Below are 23047 nucleotides of genomic sequence, written 5' to 3'. Positions count from 1 at the left end.
CCTGAAAATAGAAAGAGTTTACCCAGAATGCTAATTTAATATCCAATCTATTTAAAAAATAAATAAATAAATAAAATTGAAAACAGTCATTAAAATAAAAAATGAATTAACGGGATCCACTTTTGCAATTCAATATACAAAGTATCGATCATGTGGACCTACTCAATAAGAAACTCAAGTTCTATTCTGTAATAGCAGAGTGACCCGCCGTTGCCCAGAATTGAATGATGATCAACAAATGTTTCACACTTCCATATTTTTTTGCCATCAAAATCAGTGAAATCACCGATTTTTCAGTCAAATCGATTGATTGCTTGTTCTAGTTGGGGACTCCTTACGTTGCATCGGGGAGGAAGCTTCAAATGCTTCCCCACAGTGAACCCACAATACATTGTGCACTGTAGAGAACTTACTGCTGATTTTATATGCTGGGCCTTTCTACTTGCATGGTAATAAAAGTTCAAATGGACTTATGTTAGGCTGTGTTGTCTTTAGTCAGAATCATCCGTTCCGTCTTTCAGATTTTTTAGATTATTGATGCTTATCCAAAACATTCCTATACAAAACCTATCTAAGAGCACTGCCAGGCACATAAAGTACATTTGTATGACATTTCAAAAAATCCGTTCAGCGATTTAGGAGTCCATAGTGAATTCGGTTTCTTTTATATAATAGTACAGGTATAAAAGAGGGTTTTAATGTTATTGTTAGTGCAATAAATGGCCATATCTTACAGACAGTGAATTTATTTTTTTTTAATAGCATGCTTTATCGTTTTAGCTACGAGTGAGCATGAAGGGTGCCATTGACCCGAGGGTCAATAAAAATCAAATGCAACTAAATGAGGAGACACCTTATGGGTAGAAGCTTCCAACTAGATTAATCCTTTACACCTGTGGTTATGTTCACTAATGGGGTAGTACCGAGATCATTCCAGCATATGGACAACTTTGAATAGGTTTAAGATCAAACCTGTTCTAGAACCAGAAGTAAACGTCCTTTATTATACGGTTCATATTTTTTCTAGTGATTGACTCTGTGGTTCTATATACATTTCACATGTAGAGCATCTTTCAAATTCTTAATCCAACATCATACACTAGAAACCATAATCTATCAAATGAGACAAAGTTTTTTTGTTTTTTTATTAAAAAAAGGTGGGGGAGGGGGCAAAATTGAGCGTCAAGATAAACGATAAAAAGAAGCCATAATTAATGCAAAACTAACAGTAGAGCAATATTTTTTATTTTTCAAAATGGTTCCGTTTATATTTATAATTTTAATATATCAAACTTGCAGTCAGTACTGTAGTTGATTGATACTAAAAAGTCATAGTTCAATTCCTGATTGCCTTTTTTTTATAATTCGAGTTGGTATATTAAGGATAACACTGATGCACCAGTTCTGAAGTAACGTTGCGCTTGGTCAGTACAAATTACTAAAAAGTAATTTTTTGAAACTATGAATTCTATAACAAGCCTAGTGTTATTTTATTTTTGTCTTGGTTTCTGGACATGACTTTTGGACTTCTGAAGAGTCACATGTACGTAAAATCCAGAATATATATTTGGTTGCTCACATGTAAAGGAAGTGGGTAGTCAAATATATTAATTTTTTTTTAAAAGCTGGATAAAGAAATGGTCACTAGAATCTTTCTATTGTTTATTTTAAAACTGAAAAATTGGAACTTGGCAGGCATAAGTTGACTTGATGCATATAAACTACCCATGCGCAAATATACATTTATATACTGGAGTGTGTTAATTTGTAAAGTTTTGATATGTGTGTATCCTTAGGTCAGATGGTAGTGAATACTGCTAGGGAGCTAAATGTTTTTTGATTTTAGATTGTGGCTCCCAACTCAATTTTAAAAACTTTTGAAGTCACTTTTATATGGCATACAATAAAATAATCGATAGAGAATGGGTTTTATAATGAATATGAAATTTGCATAAATTTCAAATATATTTAAGCATATACTACAACTGGGCAATAGCAGGCCGTCTGCTAGAGTTCGTGTAATTCAGTAAATTTTCATATACCAATAGGTTTAAAAATGGTTGACTTAAGGATTAAGTTAAAAAATTATCACATTTTATAATTTTCTTTTCTTTCTATTCAAAAAATGCTACATTGCCAAAAGTGTGTTTATTCATAAAGTCTGAAGAAACGCTGTTTTTTTTTTGAAAATTTTCAAACGATATAATGCTTGAAATTGTCGAACTGGACATTGAAACAATTGTAACGTAAAATGACATACACTTTTTGTTGCCATCAACACCTTGTCTTGAAGTCTTGATTTTGCACACAGTGTGCGTATATATATATATATATATATATATATATATATGGGGGAATGTTTATTCAATTACATTTCACCTTTTATTTATACAAATACGTTAATTTATGGAACTACAGAGCATATACCAATAAATGATAGGAGTTTATTTTCCAAATTTCAAGATGATAACCATCTTATCGTTTTTTTCTTTTAAGTACGTTGACATGCACAATTCTTGACAGCACCTGTTCCGTAGCGCAGAATCATTCATGTAATTATGTCAATTCTCGAATTTATTCCACCCTTAACTCAGAAAAATTATTTTATTTAATTTGTTACGCCATCTTTATTCTCTTACAATTGATAAGCGTGTTTTCTTCTGACAAGTTAGGAGTGGGATAAATTCAATAAGGTATGATTATGAATATCTCCAGTATCAAATAATCCTTATACACTGAAATTTACTTGATGTATGAAAACCAAAGAGAAGAGATATGAGAAATATTTGGAATCAAGTCTCCTCTTGCTGTTATTTCAAATAATTTGAAATCATAGCAAGTTTTAGTCTCCCCCTCCATCAAGGTCAGAGGTTTTGGGGAAATATCAGCTATTTTGTAATTCATATGCAAAACTAGGAAAACAAATGACTGATTGAAACATTTGTAAAGGGGGCAGTATCTTTCCACCCTCAAAAACATCCTTTAAAATTACCACTACTAATAGATTTTTGGTGATGCTGAGAACGAAAATAACAGTTCCAGGTTTTAAAAGGTGGAAGATCATTTTTCTATATTAATTTAATGTAAAATAAACACCCATTTTATAGCTCCCTTTTCTTGGGGTGGGTGGATGGGTGGGGTGCAAATTTCATTTTTAGAGGTGGCATTTATTTGGTAATTGTGGCCTGGTAGACATAAAACCTACCTTAAAAAACTTGTATTCTATAGGTTTTCAGGTGTGCTGAAAATGAATATTTCATTTAAAATTTCCGCAAATAAGCAATTCTCCTGGTATTAAGCAAAAATATGTGCTTGCGTGTACAACAATAGCCACCACTTATAACAAAGAATTACATTGCTTAATACCTGAAAAAATACTTATTTGTGGAAAAAATTGAAACACACCCACAAACCTATAGAAAATAAGTTTAAGGTAGGTTTCTTGTTGATCTACCAGACCTACCCCCCCCCCACACACACACAAAAAAAGGTGGCTATAAAGTGGGTGCTCATTTTACATTTTGAAAACTATAATTTCTTCATATCTTGGGAACTACTCGTTTCCTGGTATTTTAACATATTTTTGTTTTCAGCACCCTCAAAACCTATAATAGCATGTGGGTGGAAAGATACTGCACCTTTACCAATATTGCTATGATAGTCATTTGTTTTCCTAGTTTTGCATATGAATTACAAAATTCATGATATTTCCTCAAAACCTCTAGCCTTGGAGGGGAGACTAAAACTTGCTATGGTTTCAAATGATCTGAAATAACAGACTTCATTTCAAATATTTTTCATGTTATATCCAGGGAGTCAGACTTACCATCCGACTCCTAGGATGCCAACTCAGACTTCTTTGATATACTCTGACTCCTGGACCCCTATGTGGAAATCTATTCTACAGATCCACATACCAGCCTCCGCAACCCTGGTTATATCTCCCCTCTTTGGTTTCCATACATAAAGTAAATTTCAGTGCATAAGGATTATTTGAAACTGAAAATTCATAATCGTAACCTATTTCCAAAAGAGGGGAGATATAACATGAAAAATATTCGGAATCAAGTCTCCCCTTGCTGTTATTTCAAATCATTTGAAACCATAGCAGCAAGTTTTAGTTTCCCCTCCATCAAAGCCAGAGATTTGGGGGAAATTATATATATATATATATATATATCTATATATATACACACACACACACACACGTAGCCAAATTGAAATGCTCATATCCTTGGTTCTAGAGGACGAAATATGAAAATTTGCAGGCTTTTGGAAGATTATACTATTCTATGGTTAAAATTTTATGACAATTGGTAAAAAAAAAAAAAAAACCCCTATATTTTCAAACCAATAAAATATGCCCAAATTTGCTTACATTTGTAGTATATATATATATATATATATATAGTGTGTGTGTGTCCTGTAGGCCAGCTTCAGTTTTGTTGCTTTGGTTGTCTCCCCTGTTGCCTTGCCAAGTCACTAATATGAGTGGACGATACCCATCAGCTCCCAAGTAATGTAACAAGTGATTGTTTATTTGTTATATCGCTTCTCAGTTCAACCATAAAATACAAAACCATAGAGCGACCTCGTGTGATGGAAAGATATACCTGCCCATGTGGTCACAGAAAATTGAAAAGTATGAATATAAAATATCCAGAAATTTTAGTCCTTCAGTTAGAAAACGTGCATTATAGTTTGAGAAAAAAAACTAAAAATTTTCTACCTACCCGTGTTTCAGAGATTTTTTTTTTTTAATATAAGATTCATTTCAAATTCAATATCGTTCTAATAAAAAAAAAATAATAGCTTTCCGGAAATCACCAAACTCGTTACTTTTCTTTTTTGGCATTTTCTCTTTTCATTGAGCAAAAAAAGGAAATTTTATTCCGTTTGGAACAGTTATTTGTAAATTTATTTGCTTTTTCAGAAAAAAAAAAAAAAAAAAAATCAAACTTCAGTAATTTTGAAAAGCCAGAGGGGACATCTATTTTTGAATTGATTATAATATCCAATTTCAGTAAACTTGGAATATTGAAATAACACTAAAAAAATTATATCCAGTTAGAAAAGTAACTTTCATTGCTGTTGCTAACAGTTATTGTTGAAATCTTTTCACCCCTTTTTGCGCTGTTAACTACAAGTGTAAACTGCTAGAATGTTGAAAACAAGGCTATGTAATCACTTTAGGCTACAACAATGAATCTGTTCACAGTTCATTTCAAAGTTTTGTTTTAATATTCCTCTACAATTATAGAAGTCGAATATTTATTTCGCCTAGGGGTGAGAAGATGTGACACTGGGGGCAGAACGTGGGCTTGAACAGACAGATGGAGCACTATGGTCTACATAAATGTTTGGGCATTCTCTAGTGGGAGCGCATTAGGCGCTTAATAATAAACTACCCCTTCTCTAATAATGAAACTAAAGCCTAGAAGAGTGGACCTAGAACTGCGCAGAACCAGCAACATACCGTAGTCAGAAAAAAGCCCATTTCAGAAATAGCCTAGACTTAGTTGATTTGGGTGCTGATAGCAAAAATACCAGGGCAAAAAAAAAAAAAAAAAAAGTCGTCATTCTTTTCGTCAGCAGGAGATTTTTATCAAAGCCATTAACTTAATTTGTTAGTTTCACTCATGTATACATAAAAAAACGTTTACAAATTTAATTGGCAATTACATTTTTCAATATACAAGCGGCTGAAAAGGGCGTAAATGGATAGTTTTGTGCATTATATAATGACAAATTATCAATTTTCATTTTTTTTTTATATAGAGTTTGGGAAGAATCATTTTTAATCTTGAGAAATTTTAATTTTTTTATTTTTAATTTTTTTTTTTTACTCATTTAGTCTATAATTAACTAAAGAAATATTTGAATAAATCAGGTTTTCATTTTGTTAACACATATGCTTAAATTAACTCCTATTTCAGTCAGGTTGCGGTGGGCCAAAAAGCAAAGTCAAAAGTAATGACAAAATCTATCCATCTCTTCTGTTATATATAAAGGGCAGTTGTTTGTGTTTGTAAGTCCAGATAAAAGTTAAATACAAAACGAACCACCAAAGTTGGCATTGTCTTGACTGGTCTTGCTTTGGATGTATAATAACTAAAATTTAGAAATGATTATTCATTCTATGGGGGTCAACTGGGCCATGTTTTGTGAGGGAGAATGATTCTTTAGTGTTATGTATTAATTTGGAAATAAAATGCTGACTCATTAATCAAAGAATCTATTATATAAAGCAGAGCTGCATGTGTGTGTATGTCCAGCTATGGAGGAATAGGCTGAGGATAGAGGCAGGTAAAACAGGAAAGTGGAAAGAAGTTTAATAGGTTACACTTTTACCCAGGCAATGCCAGCTAGCCGTGCTAGTACATAAACTTTATTTACACTTTGTTGAACAACCCTAAAGTAAAAAGTTTAAGAGTCAGAAAGAGTTCCAAACGTTTAAACGATAAAAATGTATTTGTCATACGTGTGTGAGCAAGTTCATGAGATGGTTTCTGTTTGCTAAGATGTCATTATTAAAGGGGGTAAAACTAGATTTAGCTTGTTCACGAGAAGTCCGTAGTAGTGTTATAACTGACAAGGGTTCGTATGGCAAGTTGAGTCTCACTGGTGAGTGAATTCTCATATAATCAATACAAATAGGTACTTTGATTGGAATTGCGACACTTTCCAGTTGATTGAAGTCCAGTACAGAACACTGGTCGAAATTAAGCATTTTGATAGAATTGACCACTCAGTATTAAATATTTTAAATAAACATCGGATATTTCAAAAAATCATTTCTCTAACGATGTTATTACTATTGGTGTGATACTATGAACTTTCCCATGCAGAAAGAGAAATAACGAAACAAGTTAAGTGGACAGATACTAGAGAGCCCAGCGAATTTATTGAACTCCTCAGACAAATTGGTCGGTTGTTTTAAAGGTATATCACCTCCTTTTCGGGTTATTTAATGCAGAGTCCAATAATTTGGGAAAAGTTTATTCTTCAAGTTATTTATATTTTCAAATAATTATTCATGGCGTTTGTCACAAAAACTAAATCTTTCAAGCTATTTCAGCTGTCTAAAACTCAACTGGCTGTTCTCTCCAATTCGTCCCTTTCATTGCTACTATTCCCCACATTTAATCATGTTGACACACCAGTTCTTGTTGGATCACCAAAGTTAAGCATCGTTGAACCTGGTCAGTACTAAATAGGTGACCATTTGGGACTTCCAGGTGCTGCATGTGCTCTCTGCTTATCTCGGCATTGTTTCCAGTCGTCCTGGACTTCTCCTTGTTACTGGACTCAAACAGTGTTAATTCAGGGGAGGTGTGGTTGGGGATTGTGCAACCCTTGCCTTATAATTACACGCCGCAAGGGGTATCCTTTGCGTTTTGAGACAAAATGGGAGGCATCAATTCCCCACATAAATTACCACACTCAAAGAACCCAGTTACAAAAGTTTTTCCCAATCTCATCATCCAACAGGTAAAACAGACATGATCACTTATGTGAAGAATACTTTCTATTACAGTTCTATAGAAGAAAATTGTTTGTTTTTGACTTTGCAGAACATGACTGAGTTTTGTAAAGGGACAAGAAAAAAACTAACATCAATATTTGATGCATTTTTGGTCAGAAAGCCAGTATCTTAAGACTGGCCTGATTTGGTAGCACCAGATGCCTTAAGTTATTATCACTCTGGCCCAAAGTGGATCTGAGAGCAACTGGTCATACCCAGGACCTCAGATGAGTGTGTCTTGGCAGTTAGGTGTTAGCTTCTAAATGTTTGTATAGTGATAAGCTGAGAAAAAAAAAAAAAAAAAAAAAAAAAAAAACAAGAAAACAAATGTATGTAGCCAGTTCCTGTGAGCAGCTGAGAAAGATTGGACATTTAGGATTTCCGGTTGAAGGTAGATATATTGAGGAGACGGTACAGATGAGTGATCAGTCAGAGTTTGGTTCACTGAGAATCCAAAAGTCAACAACTTTGTTGTTGAAGATTGATGACACAATTGAACAATGATCAACAGTGTCTGAGGTCCTTAACCACGACTTGTACATATACCACCCACAAGTTATACAGCCTGTTAAGAAAAAAAAAAAAAGATGGTTTTGTTAAAGCCATTTGAACCCTCATTTTTTCAAAAATCAAAATTTCAAAAGATAGAACATTACATTTTTGGACAATTAGCAAGATCATTTTGTTGGATTTTAATTTGAGTGATTATCAAGTCCACCATTTATTTTATTTTTCATTTTAACTCTGATTCAACTATTTTTGTTTCAAAGTAAATAAACGGTTTAAAATATGTTAAGATACAAAAATATATCTAGGTAGATATAAAAGAACTTATCTTGGCTTTGGGAACATTTTGTTTGTTTTTTTCGTTCCTGTTTTTTTATTTAAAAAAAAAAAATGCTCGATTTAAAAAATAAAAGATTTTCAAGAGTAAATGTAGTTATAAATTTAACCTAATTCTTATAAAATCAGAAATACATCTGAAGTAATCTATAAATTATTGCATGTCAGTTTCCAAAATGTTTAACACGCAACTTTAAAAGTCAAACAATTTCAGTTTAAATGCTTCCAAATTCCTGTCAAATTTAGAGGTCCAATTTTTTTTTTCACCTATTTAAAGATTGAAATGGCCGACTTGTTTATGAAGAAACAAAAATGGATTCTGATGGATTTAATTTCGTTTTTTTTTTTTGTTTAATTTATTTTAGTAATTTACACTATTACCTTTTTAGTTCAATAACAGTAATAAAATGTCTAATTCGTGGAGGCAAGATAGTCACTATTTTATGAATATAAAGATAGGTGCTTCTGTAGATTGATCTTTTAAACCAACGCATTTCAGGTGAAAACATTATGTACTTATGTCATCTCGTAATTAGCATAAATTAAATTTTAAAAACATGGCAAAAAGAATTTGAATTATTGAGTTTTATCACGTTTTAATGCGAGTCTTTGACATTAAGGCATATGATAAAACTTTCCCTGAAATAGCTGTGCGACCAATTTAGTATGACAAACTGACTTATCTCCCTTGACTTAAAAGTTCGCCATTTTTAAACAGAACGTAACTGTGGATAATTTTCTACATCTAGCACATTTTCTACTGGATCATTTTTCGTAATTTTTGGAATTTATACCAATTCCGAAACGACAGATGAATAGGTAATGTTTTCGCCTGAAATGCATTAGTTTAAAAGATCAATCTACACAAGCTCCTACAGATAATAGATTAAAATTGCTAATTCACAAGTTTAAAAACATTGCTTTTGGCCTCGCCTGAAATGACGCACTTTGTGAAATTAACAGTTAATTACAAAGTTTATTACAGTACAAGAGGCACCACCAAAGCTGTGTAAAACGTCAACATTTTACACCACAGTAAAGTCATCATTTCGTGTGTTTACTATTTTCAGAGTCAATTTCTATGGATGAGCATCGGCGCTACTATAACTTAATGGAAGTAACGTTTTTTTGCCACTGGGTTTTCATATTTACATTGTAAAACAAATAGATTTTTATTTACGAACTACACAGACGGGGATTAATAAAATAAAATTAATTTTAACATCTTCTGTTGACACTTATGTATCTAAAGATAATGTTGCTTACAGGGCTCTGTACTTTTTTGGAAAAAAAGTGGCAGAAAATAAGGCTCACCCTCTATCATTTTAAATAATTAAATCAAAACGAATTTGGACAGGCTATTTCCCTAGAAGAGTTCGCAATTAAAGGATACTCTAACTTAACTTCTAAATCTGACCCCCAAGATCGCCATGGGCATGGAATATGTGCCTATATTAAAGATAGCTTTCCATGTGGTAGGGACATCTCCAAGGAAGATCCTAACTTACCCTATATGTGCTTCCGGGTTGCTTTAGCTCACACTACTGCATTTATATTTACTCTCTATCGCCCCCACAACAGCGGAGTTACTATCTTTCAAAGCATATCTGAGAAAATTGACCAAGTCCTATTTGCTTATCCTTCAGCTAACATTCATGTATGTGGAGACTTCAATGTTCACAACGTCGAATGGTTGATCCACTCAAACAAGACCGATGAGGGGAGGTTCTGTCATGATTTCTCCATTGCCTATGACCTCACTCAGATTGTTCAGGAACCCACCCGTGTGCCCGACAATGACGGCCAGTATGCGAGCCTACTAGACCTTTTTCTCACAACTTGCCCTGAACTATGTTCAGTTTCTGTTCTGTCGCCTCTTGGATCTTCCGACCACTGTCATATCAATTAAGATAAAAATGAAATGTAATATGTCCCCAGATGTACCTCTCCATCGTACAGTATATCGATACACTAAGGCTGACTGGGATAGCTTCCGTACATTTATATCTGATCTACCGCTGCATTCAATGTTTAAAAAGGATGTGTCCTCTATAGTATTAGACCTGACGGAATGGTTAATTGTAGGTATTGACTGTTTCATACCCTCAAAAAAGTTTCAGCAAAAACCTAACAGCCAGCCGTGGTTCTCTCCAGAATGTGTTGCTGCCATTGCGCACAGAAATCACTTTTTCCACTGCTTCCAACGTAATAGATGCATGGAAACTAAAGCCGCTTTCAGGACTGCCAGCAATCATCGTAAGAAAGTAATAAAGAACGCAAGAGAGTTGTATGCTCAATCTGTTAAGTCCAAAGTAGCTGAGCAGCGGCTTGGTTCCCACCAGTTTTGGCAAATAGCAAACAAAATCCTGAACAGAAGCGTGTGCTCCATCCCAACTATTATCAATGGACCTGACAATCTCGTCAGCATCAGACAAAGCCAAACTCTTTGTCAAGAACTTTGCAGCTAATTCTACCCTTTGCAATCAAGGCCGCCAACCCCCAATATTTCCTCCTGTATTAGAAAACACGCTATGTGATATACGTATATCTGTACATGATGTTGCCAAGCTAATCAAAAACCTTGATTCCAGTAAAGCAACTGGCCCTGACAGTATTCCAATTATAGTACTCAAAAAACTTTAACCTGAACTAGCGCCCATACTTACAAAACTGTTTAAACGTTGTCTCAAGGAGAATAGTTTCCCATCTCCCTGGAAAATTTCATCAGTATGCCCTGTATTTAAGAATTCAGGTGATCGCTCATCCCCCTCTCAGTACAGGCCAATAAGTCTCCTGTGCGTCATGAGTAAGTTGCTGGAATCTGTTAAATACAGAAGTAATCAACCATCTCAACAAAAATAACCTTCTTAGTGACACTCAATATGGTTTCCGTTCTGCTAGATCTACAGCAGATGTGCTTACAGTTATATCTCATAGGATTAGCAAATCTCTCGACTGAGGCTACCTTTCTAGGGCAATTGCTCTTGACATATCTAAGGCCTTTGATAGGGTATGGCATAAAGGTTTACTTCATAAGATCTCTAGCTATGGTATAGCTGGAAATGTCTTAATTATTAAATCATTTCTTTCTGATAGGTTCATAAGAGTAGTAGTTGAGGGGCAAAAATCAGAAGCCCACAGTATTAATGCCGGTGTCCCTCAGGGGTCCATCCTGGGCCCAACTCTTTTCCTGATCTACATTAATGATCTTCCAAATCACATCCTTACATCATTTGTAGACATTTATGCTGACGACACTACCATTTATGGTTGCACATCTAAGACAGTAAACAACCAAGTTCTCTCCAATTCTCTCTCCTCTGATCTTGAGCACGTAGTACAATGGGGAAAGGAGTGGCTGGTTACTTTTAATGCATCTAAAACCAAGCTCCTCTCTTTACATCATCAACATTCTGATCCACATCTGGCATCAATTGAAATGAATGGCTCTCGTCTTCAGGAGGCCTCAAGTTTTGACAAGCTTCTGGGATTGACCATTACTCCTGATCTTAAATGGAACACGTACATCAAATCTGTTGCCAAGGCCGCTGGAAAAATGGTGGGATCTTTCTATCGATCCAGTAGATATCTCACTGCTGATGCAATTCTCTATCTATATAAGAGCCAGGTACGTCCAAGGATGGAATACTGTTGCCACATCTGGGTAGGAGCTGCTAGAAAGGACTTGGCCTGCCTTGATAGAGTTCAAAATAGACTTCGTAGCCTCGTAGGAGATGTCCTTTTCTCTTCCTTGCAACCTCTATCTCACAGAAGAGATGTTGCGAGTTTGTCTCTGATGTATCGTTATTTTCATGGAAAGTGTTCGACTGAGCTTCAATCTATGGTCCCCCCCTCGCCAAACTTTCACAAGAAACACTCGTCTAGCTGTACACACTATCAATAATTCCCCCCACTCTTTATCTGTGCCTAAACCTAAACGTAGATTCCATGAACAAAGCTTCTTTCTTAGAACTGCACGCCTGTGGAATTGTCTTTCGTTTTCCTGCTTTCCGGCTGACTACAATATGGTTGTGTTCAAGTCTAACGTAAATAAGTTCTTGATGAGCCGTTCTATATAAGTTTTCAAATTTACCAAATTTTCATTACTAATGATTACTATGTCGTCCAATTTCTACTGTACACTCTTTAACCCTTATCCTTGAGTGGCCTCTTGGCCTTGATAAGTGGTGATGCCTATGTAAAAAAACAAAAAAAAAAAAAACATCGCAGAATATTTTAATTTAATATCATTTAAAGCGTTTTAAAACTATAGAATTGTTTTTTTGTGGTAATTCAAATAATTATATTACAGAGAAAAAAAATATCAAGTGTTTTTTAACAATATTGATTTTATGCCCAATTTTATTTACAATTTTAAGTGAAATAGTGGGATTTTATATATATATATATATATATATATATATATATATATATATATATATAGATAACTATTTTTTAATTTGATCTTTTCAGCTTTAAAAAAGTGTTGAAATTTTTATCGACCTACATTTGTTTCATTTTCATAACATGAAATATGGGGAGGGGGTGTAGAACACCTAAAAATAAAAAATTCCAATATATTTAACGAAACCTACTTTTATTATGAAAGTTTATTTAATAATGAATATCGAAAATTTCAGGAAAATGACGATTATTTGATTTTTGCTAGATTTTTAAAACATGGGTATGTCTACGGCTTCAAAAACATCACTATATAGGAACGTTATTTTAAAGCGTTGATAACTTAAACAAGATTTTTGTATGCTATAAAGTTTTTTTGCTTTTTTAAATATTAGCAGCTTATTTGAGACTTTTAAATGGTTGGAAGTACCTACAGTACAATTAATTGAAAACTTTAAAGTTTTAGAGTGGGGTCATGATTTTTTAAGATTTACTTTAACTTTTATTAATGAAACTAAAATGACAATATTTGTCAAATATGCAAATTCGAAAAGGATTCAAAATATCAGTGTTTTTAAAGCACTAAAGGATTATAATAGATTCTTCACCACAAAACCGGTTCGCTGTCTCCATCTATCATATATATATATATATATATATAAAGCAAAGTGTGTGTGTGTAACAAAAACTTTCGACAGAGGCGACGGAACCGGTATCATTTTAAACCTCGATCCTTCGGACGACAAATATCGGAAAATTGGTCCAAAACATTAATTCCTTCACCCTAAACTCGGCCATTTTGTACGAGAAGGAGTCGATTTTTGCGTTGCCATTTTAGCAAGTCATCGTCTTTTCGATTGATTACGCTTGATTTCAACGCTCTCCACTTCCGGTTGGGCCATGGAGACATCAGCTAAGATGCCACCTTTTTTTTTAACCCTTTTTTCTCCTTCGCGTTACGTGTTCGAGCCTGCCTACCTACTACCACTTTTTTTTCTTAACACCTCTGCCTACTCTTGTTTTGATTTCCCCCCACCCACCCCGCTGCTACCACTTTTTTCGGAGTTCTTTATTACACCACTTACACACTGCCCCCCCCCCGCCGCTACTACTGTTGTAAAACCCCCTCCCCGGGAGGGTCCTTACTACACTACCTAAACACCGCCCCCCCCCCCCGCTGATCTTCAATAAACGGAGTTCTTCAAGCACGGACGACTCGATACACAAGTTCTATCCAGAGATTACTTTTTGCTAGCCAATTTGAAAGCCCAAAGGTCACTTTCGAATTTGCATCGACTACGAAAGAATTATTGGCAGTCATTTTTATTATTATTATTATTATTTAATAATAAAGTTCAAAGGAGTTCGCCGTGACTTAATATTCGAAAAATCTTCTCGGCTCATTAGATTTTGTTTGTGCTCCTTTCTCGATGAGAAGCTGTTCTATAAAACCGACTTATTTTCGTCCGATATAAAAATAAGACAAGTTATGCGTAGGCGGAAAGAAACTAATTCGTTCAACAATCTTTTCGACTCCAATTTCATTGTGATATTTGCTGAGTAGATTTCTATCAGTATTTTGTTTTTATTTCGGATTTTGAGCGATTATCAAGACTCCAAAGATAACAGCCACATTTCCGCTATTTTGTCACCGTTTGTAGCTTAACTTGACACTACTAGTGTTCTGACGTAAACAAACGTTTTAAAATAAGTTAAAACAAAACCTATCTACGTAGAAGAGTAACTTATTTTGCATTTGGTAATAATTTGCTTTATTTCTTGATCACGTTTTCGTTCCGTTTATACTAATAAATGCCCACTTTTTGTTTAGAGGATTCTCCCAAGTTTGCTTTCTCTTTTCGAAGATTATGTCATCCGAGGCGTCCTCACCGGAGAATGCCAAAAATCCTTTCAAGGCTATTTTTATATCCATAACTTAGATGAATGGAGTATAGTTATGTTAGGTGTCATCCTCCCAGGCATCACCCCATCCTTCAAAAGGGAAATTAATATCGTCTCAAGAGGCATCCTCACCAGGGCCCCTCGATGAATAGCTTAAACACGTCCACAGTGCCTAGTTTTCTGTGGGGAGAATATGAATGTATGAACTCCTTACTTCGAACAGTGTCACATTACGTTAGTGTGTATGTGGGGGGTAAGGGGTAAACATCCTCCTAGGCGTTGCCTCCCGCAGAAAGCGATAGGTTTATTAGAGGTTGCTCAGGGCGCCTTCATCGGGGAATGCCGACTACTTCAGATATGGCTAGTCTCATCTTCATTTAGAATACAGCTTTCACTTCACACTTCGGGGAGGGAGAAATTAGACTTCCCATTTTTAAACTTGACCTTTATGTCATCACACATTGATGGTGGTGTGACTGTGAGGGAGGGGGTAAAAATCGTGGATGAACTGATAAAAAGTGTATGTTCAATTTTGTGTGCATTTTTAATTTTAAAGAAGGGGGAGGTAAATTCATAGACCCAATGAATTTTTTTTTTTTTTTCACCACAAACAAGGCATATTGCCACTTGAACGAAAGGGGCTATTATTTGACGCTATGTCTATTTTTAAGCAATAACGTGTAAACATCTTGAAATGAAAAACTTGGCGGAAAGAACAATTATTTTAGCATTTAGAGTCGGGGATTAATTTAATATTGAATTTTAAGGTAAAATTATCAATTTCCGAGCCATTCTAACATTTTAGTATAGTCAATTTTTTTTCGTTTACCATTAACCCTAAGTCCGAATGGCAAATTCGAAAAGCACATGTAATTGCTTAAAATAAAATACTTTCCAATTAAAATGATTCTAAAAATACAGAAATTATCTACTATAGAAAAATAAAATACTGCGCTAAAAGCCCGGAAGTGGGAGATCATTTTACGTTAAATTTATATGCGAAACTAATCCTTATTCTAATTTCTATATTTTTTCGGTATTTATTCAGAATATAGACAGCGTTATTCTTTAGATGGGATTTTAAATTAAATTCCGTTTTCACAGTATTTTTGTTTTATTGTTAGGTGAAAGTATAGAATGGCTTTTGTATTTTTTAAGCCGTCTCTAATTAATAACATTATTTCAGCACAGTAGTGTCTTCTGCAGAAGTACTTTTTCTTTCCGCCAACACGTAATCGCCTAAAAAGTCAAATCTCGTGGGAGCGGGAGTATTTAGGTAGAAAATTGAAATATTTATTAAAGTCGAAAATGGCTGAATGGCTGCGCACATTGCGTTTTTGCGACGAGCAATCAGTGTGACTTGTTTATGATGCAATGCATTGCCAATGGTGAAGAGAATTGCTTCCTTGTCTGACCAAAGAGAAAAAAAAAAAAAAAGCAACACTAAATAAAAAATGGTACCGGTTTTCCTTAATCTGTATGTCAAAACAGAAAGTAAAGACCATTAAGAGAATGTTCGACTTAAAATTAGTTATTGATAGAAGGCGTAAATAAGCAATGAACGTGCACTGCACTCCCTTACATGAAAAGGAAGTGTGGTGGGTGGTGGGCATTTATTTAGCAGTATAAACAAAATGAAAATAACAATATATGTAACAAATAAATGTTACCAAAGGCAAGATAAATTACTCTTCTACCTACTTGCGTAAGTTTTGCGTTTTAATTTATTTTAAAGCGTTTATTTAATTTGAAACAACTAAGTGCCGAGTCTGAAGTTAGAACAAAAAATGGCCAACATTGGACAGTTATCTGAGAGTTTCGATAATCGCTCAAAAATCGAAAATTAAAAATACAGGTAGAACATGTTTGGTCACATTGGATGGGTTTAGATCCGTATTTTGTTAAATTTTCGATTTTTGAGATTTGTAATACATTTTTTTGCCATTTCGTTTTTACCCCAAACAACGCACGGCACGGTGCCTTTTCGATGTAGAGGGCCAGAGCCACTAGGTATATCAGAAATTTGGGGGAATTTTTGACACCCCTAACACAAAACTGCGAATAAAATAAAAAAAATAAATAAATAAAAACTCGTAATTTCTTTTAAAAGTGGGTTGTTTATTTTCTTTATGGATTATACTTCCAAAATAAACTATTAAAGTTGTATAAAAAGTAATAGAAATATTTTTTTATTTACAAAAAAAAAAAAAAAAAAAAAAAAAGTAATGAAATCAATTGAATTTTACGAGCTAAGTATTTTTAAAGTTTTAAACTTTAAAAATCTATCAAAATTTTTCTATTGATTCAATTTTTACGATATTTTCAGGATCAATGTAAAATTTTATGCTCTTTCCAATAAACCGAATATAATATTTTAGACAAACTTTTTTTTTTTAATTCACGCCCCCATTTTGAAATGTCTATTAAAAAGTAAATAATTTACGCACCAAAGTTTTATATATCACAAATTGAAGATAAAAGATCAATATATTCAAATTTAAAACAAAAAAAAGTAGTGTTTTTTTTTTTTAGAAATTTACCTGTAAAGTCCGAGAGTTTAAAACCTTTTTTTAAAAAAACACGTTTTTGTTTTTTTAAATGAAACCTTGGTCCTTGCTCCTTTAATTGAAAAAAGGAGGGTTTGAATTACATTTTTCGAGTAGTTATAAGCTTGGAAAGACAGGGGGTCAAATTAATTTACGCCCCCATTTTGAAATGTCTATTAAAAAGTAAATAATTTACGCACCAAAGTTTTATATATCACAAATTAAAGATAAAAGATCAATAAATAATATATTCAAATTTAAAACAAAAACAGTAGCGTTTTAGAAATTTACCTGTAAAGTCCGAAGTTTAAAAACTTTTTTTAAACCACGTTTTTGTTTTTTGTTTTTTTTTTTTAATGAAACCTCTAATTGAAAAAAAAAATAGGGTTTGAATTACATTTTTCGAGTAGTTATAAGCGTGGAAAGACAGGGAGGTCAAATTATTCAATATATTTCACGCATTCGTAAGGTTAATTTCTGACACACCTAGGGGGCCACTATCTGGGACATACTTTGCAGGTGTACTATGTAGGGAGTTGAGCAGCAAGACGCCTGTTTACTAGTGTTTACATTACACTTGAACTTCTGCATGCGAGTACAGTCAGGGAAGCAGGAACCCAGAAGGGAATTCCAAAGTCTAGCAGACTAGGGAAGAAACTACCAGAGTAGAAGGTTTTCTTACATCTAGGGATTTCTGTAGGGTGGGATTTTGCTGCTTGACGAGTTAATCGGAAGTATTTAGGTCGAGGAGGGGACAAATTCGTCGAAGCATTAAGATATTTATAAAACATGCAGAGGAATTCAACATTTCGTCGATGGGACAGACAGCGCCGCTGTCTGACAGCGGTTGAAGCCTAACTGATAGTTCGAGACCTATTAGGTTGGCATCTCTTGAAACCGGTCTAAGAGGGAGAGCCTATGCACTGCTACTAGGCTCTGAGATGCAATGCACCAGCCCAAACGTGGCAATAATACTCCATACATGGGCAAATGGTGGGCTTGTAAAGGTCCAGGAAACTCTCAGGCGTAAATAACTTTCTATACTGCAAGATGACCATTATGGTTCGTTTGGTCTCATTAATGATTAGACTATCCTTACAGGCATATAACTAGTTTATTGCCGGTTGCTACGGGAAAATGCCGACGGTAGGATCACGATAAACTTTGCCAACATCCCGAGTGTTGGATCACTTAAATGAAGGCTGGATTCATTCACAAAGCAGTCTTGTGTCTAAATTTGCTGCTGTAGTGAAAGGAAATATTTGGCCTGTTTTCATCCACCAAAACTGAATCTTTACACGAGGTCGACGATTAAACATGGAAATGGGGGGGGGGGTACTCTCCCACCTCCGCTCCTTAAAAAAATAAGTTATTCTGAATGGTTGCAAGAAATCGGTACTATCGACATTACCCAGTTGGAGTAACCCCGGATAAAACTGATATTAAAACGGTTACGATGCGATTTCTTATGTATTTAAAAGGCCTTTTTTTTTTTTAAAGATCTTACCTTATCAACTCTTGATACTTTTTTGAATAAATTATGCATCGAACTTGGAATGATTTGTCGACTAACATTACTGAATGTTAAAAAATCTTGGAGTGAAAAATATTTTTTTCCGAAACTCAGTTGTCTAAAAAAAAAAAAAAAAAAAAAAAAAAAAAAAAAAGATACTAAGATTCTAAACCAGCACGAAGTCTCCCATAATTTTCTTTTTTACCCAGACATTGTGAAAAGACGCCAAGTAAAATTTTTACAAACGCGTGGATTTCTCAAGGTACTTACGCACTTATGCTACCCGACCGTGCTGAAATTGCGTTATTATTTAGAGCCATTAACATGGGGAGTGAGGTGTTTTGTAATTACTTTGTACTTTCGCCTAACAATTTAATAAAGATATCGTAAAACTTGAAAATACCATTTTTTTTTTTTAAAATAGTACGGTAACATGAGTGCATAAACTTAATAAATGTAAGGTAAACCAACATCTTGTTAATCTTTTCCAGGCATGGTCTCAAATAGTACCCCTTTAAGTGGCGCTATGCCTTGCTAGGGATGAACGCAAGAAAAAAAAATTGAATGTTTGAGATGCAATAAAATCATGCAAGACAATTTTTTTTTTATTTTTTAATCAATCGGAATCCCGGAGATCTTGTGACACCAAGAAGTCCATTGATGGGGGCGAGGGGGGGTGCAAGTTTTGTTTACTTTCTAAATTTCACCGTTCATCAACAAACCGGTCTTTTATATATTTATTGGGCAAGAGGTTGGGGTTGAAATTAAATTGAAATGTGTGGGGAGAGGGTACAAAATTAAATTATTGAAATACAAAAATCAATTCATTTGTAATAAACACACGCTTCTTCCCAGTAAGCGAGATGGTGGGGAGGGGGAGATTAAAAAACAAACAAACAAACAAAAAATCGATAAAAAGTGACAAGTGCGTTTGCATCAGGTTTCTTTGTTTTATATTTTTTTTTTTTTATCAATCAATGCAAGAAAATCCCACACTACACGGATTATTTATTCAGTCATGAGATTTTTGTTGCTGTTTTAGCGCAAGTTTTATGAAGGCTGAAAAACAAAATACATATGTGTAATCAGTAGACTGACAGCTGTTTCGCAATGTCACAGCTCCTCAGTATGGTTAGAAATATGAACACTAAACAATATGGAACTAGCACTAGCAGTCTTCATTTTATTACAAAATACAGGGAAATTGTTAACAGCTCGGTATTAAATTCATCTCTTCTTCACTCACCCGAAATAATTTGTACAATTATTTTGAAATATGTTCGATTGTTCGACTTGACCGGTGTGCGTGCGAGTGACCGTACTTGACCACTCAAATATGAAGAAAACGAAAAAGTTGGATTGAATTGAATTTTGAGCCAGTTTCGAGGTAAAATTGTCTTTTTTAGTGGCCCTTAAAAATATTTCGATACTTACGCACTTTTGTTACCATGCTGAAATTACGTTATTTTGAAAGCCATTCTTAGCATGGGGAGGGGAGAATGTTTTGTAACTATTCTGTACTTTCACCTCAAAATTTAAGATCATGAAGCCTAAAACTACTATTTAAAAAAATAGCACGGTAACATAAATACCATTTTTTTTTTTTTTTTTTTTAGTAAAATGTTACCGGTCCTGAATAATTTATAGGGTATTTCGGCAAATTACTTTTTATATACAATTGTTAAGTATTTACGGTATCTCCCATTTATTGTTAGCTGAAAGTATAGAATAGTGGAGTAGTTCTCCCTATGTTAAGAATAGGTTTCTAGCACGGTCTGTAAACTGCAAAATTACTAATTATTACGTGGGATAGTTATTATTTCCGACTAAATTTAAGTATTAAAGTGATTGTTAAGCAATAACATTTGTTTTAATTAGAAATAGCACGCATGCCAGGCTTTAACCAGAAACCAACCCTAAGTCCGGATGGCAATATGGAAAATATTAAAATAAAATAAATAAAAATAAGAAAAACGGTGCGCACGCGCACGACGTGAGTGTAACGGGACCGCGGGAAGTCAATTTTGTTTCTTTTTTCTTTTTTTTTTTTAATTAAAAATAGAAAACGTGGTCAAGGTATGAATTCGAATGTAATAGTGACCGCGACGTCAGCTTTAAGACTCGTAAATCGTACTTTCACTATTTTTTTCTGTTTTGTAATGGGAAATAATACAAAAAACATAAATGAATGTTAGCAACCTAAAAAAAAAAAAAGTTGAAGAAACGCACATCGAGGAAGGAATCTGACAGATGAACGCAGAGGAATGATGAAGTTATCCCGTGTGAAAAAAAGGAATCTTGTTTACATACCAGCACCGCCGTTGTTCGCCGAATAATCTTCCTCCATTACGACAGTCGCTCGTTCTACGTAAAACCGCGCGGATGATTCAAGTCTTTCTGTCTCTTATTGCTTTAAAACAAGCCCAAAAAGACAACGGTATTAATTCCGAGGACCGGTTTAGTCAATTGAAGTATCGCTTTGGGAAGAATTAAATAAACGGGCGTGTGGTTTTAAAGAATGAAAAAAAAATTGGTCTGCCGCCGGTACTTCTGTAGTATTTAACGGGAATAGTTTTCCTAACTCTTTCTAGTGTGACTATCAGAAAATAAACGCTGCTGCTGATGGCATTAAATCTACCCTCGTGAGGAGTAGTCAGCGTTGTAGTTAAGAACGTAGTAGGAGGGATGCTTATACTAGGGTAAAGCGAGAGAGGGAGAAGAATATATCTATATTCATAAAATTGCGTGACCACTTCTCATGTGTACGTTTCTCGTCGCTACGTGACTTGAACATTTTTTTTTAATTTATTATTTACTATTAATCGCTTATTTATTTAGATTAAAAAAAAAAAAAATGCAGTAGCTTAAAGTACCCAGAAAATAACTCTTCAAAAATCCTATTTAAAATAAAAATGAATTTAATCCATCAGAATGCATTTCGATTTCTTCGTGAGCAAGTCAACAACTTTACTCTTTTATTAATATCCTCTATTTACTTGACTCTCCACGAGAGAAGAATTAGACATAAGGTGGGTTTTGAATTAGACATAAGGTGGGTTTTTACTGTGTGAAAAATCCAGCCCCCGCCCAAAATAAAAGGGGTACCTCTGGATTGGGGCCTCACACCGAAGATAAAAAAAATATAATGTGTAGTATCAGAACATATAGTACACGTTACTCCTACCCAAAAGGCCAATAATTTTATTATTTTGTTAACAGTTTAAATAATAATAATAAGGAGAAGAAGAAGAAGAAGAAGAAGAAGAAAAAGAATGAATTATTTCATAATCCTTAAGAATTTGGTGCTTCTCCATAATTACAGCAAAATTTGTAAATTGAAGTGTTAAATTTCAAGTAAAACCAGTGGTATCTACTAACTTGTCATGTCGCGGTAATGAACATATCCAAAAATTGCAAAAAACGATAAGGTAGAAAATTAATTATTAATGAAAACAGTTTTCAAAGACAATTAGAGAAAATTAGGTTTTGCTACAAACAAAAATAATAACAAATAAATAAACAGGAGATGTTGAATCGTAACAAGGGAGGAAATTATTTTCTGCAAACTTTGAAAATCTTAGGCCAATTTAGCAAAACTCAGTTTTCGCTGATAGTCTTTGAAGCACCAAAATTTTTAAAGAAATTTGGAAGCATCTAAACTGTCGAATAAAAAGTCATTTAAGCTGGCTTTAAAATTTTTATCAACTCCTCAGATATTAAAATAACAAAACTTTTGGCAATTATTTACATGCAACCATTTTATAGAGATTGAAACAACATTACTATATCATATTTTTTATAAGAGGGGAAGGTAGTTTGCTTGAAACATTGCTGGTAAATAAATGTGGAAGAGTGTAAGAAGGCTATCGCCATTTCCGGTTTCGTTTTTATGATATTTTCCATTTATTTTCTTTAACATTTCTTTTGGTTCCTTTCTCTCTGAAAAAGAGATTTTTACTCTCGAAATATCCAAGACGTCTACTATCCCGGTTATAACAAACAGTAAATTTATCTTGCTGTTTTGTATTTGTGATTGATCTGGAAAATAAATGGACATATCTCTACTATTATATGAAGTCATTTTTTTTTTTTGTGTGTGTGTGTGTGTGTGTGTGTGTGTGTGTGTGTGTGTGTGTGTCTTCCTCACAGTAGTTAGGCTGAGCCTATCTTTTGCAAATTTCACACAAAGCTAATTTATATGTCTGGCAGTGTTCTTAGTTATGCTTTGTACAGAAATTCATTTGATAAGTATCGAAAATCGAAAAAATCCGATCTTGAAAAGTCTTTCTTTCTTTTTTAAAAAAGAATAATTTTTAC

General features: G+C 34.0%; 1 protein-coding gene across 11 annotated transcripts in view; it reads right to left on the bottom strand.

Annotated features, from left to right (window-relative positions):
- The window catches only part of LOC145260330 (echinoderm microtubule-associated protein-like 2), a 488936-nt gene extending 467510 nt beyond the window's left edge, over window positions 1-21426 (bottom strand). For 5 of the 11 annotated variants that reach the window (XM_080118233.1, XM_080118230.1, XM_080118225.1 and 2 more), the window contains exon 1: window positions 21041-21374. In XM_080118233.1, coding sequence (XP_079974359.1) covers window positions 21041-21077 — 37 coding nt within the window. In that variant the 5' untranslated portion in view covers window positions 21078-21374. Of the gene's footprint in view, window positions 1-21040 lie in introns of all 11 variants that reach the window. The other 6 variants (XM_080118228.1, XM_080118235.1, XM_080118238.1 and 3 more) reach the window with 6 other exon arrangements.
- Between the last annotated feature and the right edge of the window lie 1621 nt (window positions 21427-23047).

Source organism: Euprymna scolopes, chromosome 36 (genome assembly GCF_053919585.1).
Source record: "Euprymna scolopes isolate OS-2025 chromosome 36, ASM5391958v1, whole genome shotgun sequence".
Lineage (NCBI taxonomy): Eukaryota > Metazoa > Mollusca > Cephalopoda > Sepiida > Sepiolidae > Euprymna > Euprymna scolopes.
This window is presented reverse-complemented; position numbering and strand designations above follow the sequence as displayed.